Source organism: Atta cephalotes (genome assembly GCF_000143395.1).
Source record: "Atta cephalotes unplaced genomic scaffold scaffold00035, whole genome shotgun sequence".
Lineage (NCBI taxonomy): Eukaryota > Metazoa > Arthropoda > Insecta > Hymenoptera > Formicidae > Atta > Atta cephalotes.
The window spans coordinates 2,062,379-2,069,314 of record NW_012130099.1 but is presented as its reverse complement, the minus strand read 5'-3'; the positions used below and the strand labels follow the sequence as shown (position 1 = coordinate 2,069,314).

The 6,936-nt window shown below is 30.4% G+C and overlaps 1 protein-coding gene across 1 annotated transcript in view; it reads left to right on the top strand.

The window, feature by feature from the left end:
* The window catches only part of LOC105621669 (probable multidrug resistance-associated protein lethal(2)03659), a 22,846-nt gene extending 16,743 nt beyond the window's left edge, over positions 1–6,103 (top strand). Inside the window, exon 15 of the mRNA XM_012203136.1 lies at positions 6,059–6,103. Within this exon, the coding sequence (XP_012058526.1) occupies positions 6,059–6,103 (45 nt within the window). The remainder of the gene's footprint in view (positions 1–6,058) is intronic.
* The last annotated feature ends 833 nt before the right edge of the window (positions 6,104–6,936 follow it).

The following is a 6,936-nucleotide window of genomic DNA, read 5'->3' as shown; positions in this document are numbered from 1 at the left end:
TATTAGTTACTACGAAGTACTACACACTTACGTCTAATTTATACGCACTANACACTACAAGTATATATATATATATATATATATATATATATATATATATACTGTCTTTTGTCTAGATACAGATTTTCTCCGATGATGCATTGTTAAACGTAATCGCAGCGTGTATACGTAAGCATTAAAATTTAATTATACCTTTGCAGAACGCCATCATGGATGGAAAAGTGTACATTGAAAAAATGAAGAATCGGACATCTTCAGCGGATGCTAACATCTGTCTTGAAATTCTCGTAAGTATGAACATTTTACATTTTTGTCGATCTATCAAATTTTATACTTTGAACAGTGTATTTTTTATTCGATAAATCTTTATACCATGAATGTATAAAATGTTTAATTAAAGTGTAAAGGGATCAGTTATTTTGCGCTTCGATTACATTTTTATAGAGTAATTATTTTTTATAACAATCGTCATAATAAATAGACAAATAGCAGTTAAAAAATAAATAGATACATTTTGATTCAATTGTATTATATATATTAATAGATCAAATCTCGGATGATAATAAGTGAGTTAGATGAGCCTGAATTATGAATTTGATCAGATATGAATCTATAAATAATATATAAATATTAATTGATAGTAGATTTTAATAAATAACATCTTGCAGCAAATAATTTATCTTAAAGCATAATACAGATTTTAATGAATACAATTTAGAAATAATTGATTTCAACTTAACTTTGATCATCTTGGATCGATTCAGATCGAGGAACATCAAATCATTTATGCGAGATACTATTTAAAGTATCTTGAAAAATTAATATCTCAATGAAACAAGCATAAATCAAGAATTGGATGAATTGTAATTGTGTTCGTGCGAGTAAAATGTTTTGCTTTTCTTTTCCACAGTTGGATCTTACGTACTTTCTGAATGGGTTACCATCGAGATCTTGAAGTAATTGATTTGTACATATCTCTTAAGGAGCATACAAGTGACGTTCTTGGTGACAAATTGGCAAAGGCCTGGGAGAAGAAATGTGAGACATACCAGTGTCGACTGAAGAAGGTCGCGAAGAGCGGATCACAGAAGAAGATCAAGCAGCCCAGTTTGATGAAAGTTCTTATGAAATGTTTTGGCCTCAAGATTATACTATATGGGATTTGTGCGATCTTTGCAGAGATCAGGTAGCCCTTCATTTCTTTATTTATTTATTTAAAAATTTCCAGGGGCAGTAACGCGTTACTTGTAACGCCGTTACTCTGTTAATCATTATCTTGTTATAATAACGATTTGATAACGATTTGTAAATTTTTTATGACAATAATGGTAACATCAGAGTTAGAAAAATCAATCGTTACTTGTAACAGATTGAAAAAGTCGTTATTGAAAAAATAACTTCTTTTTCCATTAATTTGTAACGTTATTTTTTTACTCGTGTTACTTGTAACAAGTAACGCGTAATGTTTTTTTTTCAATCGCAAAATATTGAAGATGACCAAAACCGCGCTGAGTGAGACAATCGGCCAGATAGTCAATTTGTTATCTAACGATATCAACAAATTCGAGGTCTACCTCGTATTTCTCCATTCTCTGTGGCTCGGATCTTTGGAGACCATTATTCTCACGTACGTAATGTACTATGTAATCGACATTGAAGTATCGTCTATCATCGGTATCGCTGCTTTGCTAATGTTCATCCCTTTACAAGGTAAAGAAAGCTATGATCGTTTGTAGTAATGAAAGTAATCGGGGAATCAAGTTAAAAATAACTTGTTTTATATATATACATATGTGTGTCTTCTGTAAAAGTAAAAACATTTAAATAAGAAGTAATTCTACTGACAATCATCATTTTGCTTCATTTCAGTTGTCAATTTTGAAATTTTGATTTTCAATTAATTTTGATAAATATAAATTAATTGATAATAAATTTTAATAAATAACATCTTGCAGCAAATAATTTATTTTAATGCATAACAACAGATTAATGAATAATAATTTATAAATAATTAATTTCAAGTTAACTTTGATCTGAAATATTAAGATTTTATTATTTCTAAATTTTTTTTTTTGTAAATTAAGTTTCTAAATTTAAACTCTCTTAATTATCAAAAATTTTTAAATTTCGTTTTCAATTTTCTAAATTTTCATTACATATCCAAATTGCTAAATTTATTGTTAAATTTATAATTAATAAATCTTTTTCCTCTAATCAACATATGTACACTGTTTAATTAATATCCTATTTGGAGAATCCTAGTTGAAAATTTCTTCTAATCCTATTTCATGTTTCGGAATTTATTTTGTTTTCGGAATTCCTCAGTATGGTTGGGCAAAAAATCATCGGAGTTGAGATCAAGGATTGCTATCAAAACTGATGAAAGAGTGCGATTTACAAACGAGATCATCAGTGGAATTCAAGCTATCAAGATGTATACCTGGGAAAATCCATTCAACGCCCTTATAGAAAAAGCAAGGAAGTTAGTATCGTTGCATACATTAATTCCGCATGTAATTCTCATATTGTTGATTGTACATTGATCATTAAGAAAAATTTATCAGATCGGGACAAAAGTAATATTTTGCATTTAAAGTTTCATAACAATATTTACCTTAATAGAGTTTACCTTTAATTATAAAATATTTTTAATTACAAAATTTCTTTGGTTCAATTTTGTAATATATAATAATTAGAAAAAAAATTATGTTTATTTAAAAACTATGAATAAGAATTCTGCCGTGTCCCAAACGCTGAGATAATAATAACAGTAAAAGGGGATATTATTTATGAATAAAATAATAGTTTTTATTAGATTTTATCAATAAAAATTTATAATCATATATATTTATCATATATACCATAAATATTTAAAATAATGATAATAAAGTTTACAAATACAAATAAGAGAAGAATGTATTTTCGATTAAAATGAGTCTTAATGTTTAGTAATATTGATATTTGAGTTTATAACTACTTGGTAGTTAAATTAAAGCTAATTTGTCTATAAAACATTTATAATTTATTTCTTAATTTTAAAATTTAAATGGCCAGAACTTATTAATTCTCAATGTAGAGATGCGAATCCAAATAAACTCTGTTTATACGTTTCAGATCAGATAAATACAATTTTACAGAAAAAAAATTAATACTACAGAATTCATTTGCAGAATGGAAATTAATATTATCCGGTAGGCATCGTATATCAAGGGTGTCAGCACGTCTTTATTTTCACCACGAGAATATCATTGTTCATCACAGTGTTGATTTACATTTTCATATGTTGAAAGGGTTAATGGGAAATCAATGAAGGTTTCTAAGAAGTTAAAACTTTTTGCTTACATTTTTTTTATGCTTTGAGACGCTTTTAATTTCCACTAAAGTACGTGTGTATTGAAGGTCCATTATACTTTTACAGAAAAAATTCCTATGAGACAAAGCTGTCATCATGGACGGAAAAGTATATACCAAGAAAGTAAAGAATCCGAAAGCGAACGCCAATATTTTCAGCATATTGACATTCTTGTAAGTATGAAAAGTAAACGGAGGATATAGATCCTGTTAAAAGAGAAAGAAAAACTGAGAAAGAAGATGACCTGGTTCAGGAAAGAAATCTAGGAAATGCAATGACTTGATACAATATCCTCCATAAATTTGGAAACATCCTCGAGTGTTTTTACAGGTATGTAAATAATTATTTAATTAAAAAAAGACAAAATAAAACTACATACATACATATGTTATTTATAACGTATGTATCATATAAGACTCTTCTATCTGGCCTACCCAATGGTATTAAGCGTCTCGAAGATATCAGTATAAGTATTTTCAACTTACTTTTCTGGAATATACATGCAGTTTCCTCGATACAATATGATAAAGCCAGTTGCAGATTGAATTTAATAAAGCTCATTAAATTAAACGATGGATTTTAATTCAATTAGCTGGCATTTCTCTAACTTTCCTCAGCCCACTGGCTGGGATTCGTTCATCTGAATGCGATTCTTCAAAGACTACCGACGATTCGCGCGGAGTGGAAGCGATCTTCACGAATTTAATAATCATCAAGATGATGATCTCATCGTCATAGATAGTGATCGTATTCTAGTAATGGACGCAGTGTAAGTCAATTCAGTGGTGAGTCAATTTTTTATGATTTTATCGATGTCTGTTTTTTCTTGGATAAAGACCATTGGAATTTAAGTAAATCACAAAACTTTTTCTTTTTTTCTGTAATTTTGGAAAATCAATCCAACTACGAATCATTCTTGTGGCACATTTTTTAAATTTCCATTCTAAATTATGAAATTAATTTATGGTTCAAAGCAAAATAATTATAATTGAGGAATGGGCGGAATAAAGGCCTAATTACAAAATCTTGATATTAATAAAAATTAAAATAACTACTTTTTTATTATACATAAATGGATACAATATCAAATGAATTTATGTAATGTCTTTAAGAAATTGCATGTTATAATACTTCTCTCTGTTACAATCAATATTATTAATATGAAAAAGCTAATTGCCGGAAAAAGGGCCTAAGTAGAATATTGAACAGAACTGAGCGCACTCAGTCATAGAGTCGTTCACGTAGACTCGCCTCTCGCATCGTTTAGCAAAATCCTGCGATCAGATAACAAATAAATTGGCAGATGTATGGAAATCTCTAAAATCATCCCCTTGCCGTGAGACACTATCCCTATATAGTATATAAACAGGTTCTGCAAGGCCCAAGGTTCGCTTATCTTCGCTCTTTACTTCGTCCGGATAGAACCGATATTCAGATATGCAGACTTGTAATATTGAGGTTAGGATTTTCGAACAAACTTAGAATTATTTCGCGACACAGCTAGGCTTTTACAATAACTTGTAGTAATATTTATAAATGTATGCGTGTAAAGTTGTTAAGAATAATTCATAAATTAATTGTAATGAAGTCGATTTAGGGTAAAGACTGTTCATTGTTGATTACAGTAAAAAGCTTGTTGTAAAAATTGATTTAATCCAAAGATTGTTCATTATTAATTATAATAAAGTTGTTTGAATATAGAAATTGTTTCTTGAATTAATTGTAATAAGTCGAAAATTGAAAAGTTATCGTAATTTCACAGCGTGATCGCCTCTCAGTTCGCGAAGTACGTAAGTATAACTTTCCCCATATAATGTCTCGCACTTATTGTTAGGCGTTTCACACCTCCTTTTTCTCCAGATTCAGTGCGCTCTAATCAAGGGGCTGTTCTGAGTCCGCCTTCCTTAGAATCTCACAGGGAGAGAGTTGCAAATTGCGCGAGTGCAAATCACGTGAATGCTCACGTCCAATCAGGACGAGGGTCACGTGACCAGTTTTCTCCAATCTCTTCCATGCCTATGGAATTTTGATGCCCGTGCCCAATCAGAGGAGACAGATCACGTGATATGATTTGCCACTCTCCCTGTGAGACTCTAAGGAAGGCGGACTTAAAAGGCCCTCTAGCCTTCCTTACTCGGCTTTACATATCGTGCTCAATGAAATTGTGCGTTTTGTATTTCCCTCCTCGATTGCGCGCTTCTGGAGGGCGTTCTGTATCACTTTTCTCGCAGCGAATAACAACGCGCTCCGTAACCGTGCGCTTCCTATTCATTTCTTCTTAACTCGGTCCCACCCCAGTAGAGCGGCAAGTAGAGCGGACTAAATAAAAAAGACCGGATCGAAAAGTCCTCTACCGCGCACGTATTCGGCTATCTTTAAGGATTAATATCTCGTTAACTATTGGGGAAACTTACAAAATGGTAGAGGACTTTTCGACTCAGTTTAATCCGCTCTACTTGCCCATGAAATATTTGGCGATTATTTCCAGACACTCTGTACATGATATATATATATATATTAATATATACATTAATATATATATATATATACATGAAATAAATAAACTCAACCATAATTCCAATAAAAATATTTTACTGGAATTTTCTTACTATTAACAGTACACGTTTTATCAATAATTATTATAAATTATTATAAATATTATGTTCTTTATAAGAAAAATTTTTATATTTCGGATAGGTTTGTAAGAGTTCAACAACAATAGATAGACTGTTTTATGAGCTGATTTTTTAAACATTTTTATTGTTAAATGTTATAAACTTTACCAAGTTTGTTTTGCAAATGTGATGAATCTGTAAAATTAGAAAGAAAAAATTAGAAGATTATTTCCAATCAATTGAAAATACTGAGTATAATTTCTTCTTCTTTTTTTTCACGATATAAACCGTCAGTAGAGGTGTATATTTTTATTATCACATTGTGTAAGTGTTTTATACGCGACATGCATTAAGTTATGAAGGATATAGTTCTCGTAAAAAGAGTGGATCGTAAATCACGAGTTCTCTCTTCACAGGTGACCTTTATCATTCACAGGAATTCGAACATCCTCATATTTTGCTGCAGAAGATGGCTTATCTGAAAAGCAAGTTACCGGTACCTATCGGTGCAAGACACTGATAAAGCCATGAGGGAAGTCTTAGCCGGCATCGCCCACGATTGCTATCAAAATCGCGTATTCACGATGCTTCATCCGCAACCCTTTTTCGCAATTGCAACAGACAGATGCAATAGATTATTAATAGCAGAAAAAGAATTAACAAGGCGCGTGGACTATTCATAATGGATTTCAGGATAGATATATTTACATTACACAAAATCATATTGTAATCGTCATTATCAATGTTTATTATGTATGTAGACAAGTGTATTGTACTTTTAGGTGAAAACAAATTACAATACCTTACATACAAGTGCCTACATTATGCAACGTAATCATTGTAAACGAAATATAGATACAAATGATTATTTGTGTAATTATACTCCACCGTTGTATATATATATATATATATATATATATATATATATTATTATTTTTCTTTCTTCTTACTTTTACCTTTTTAATTACT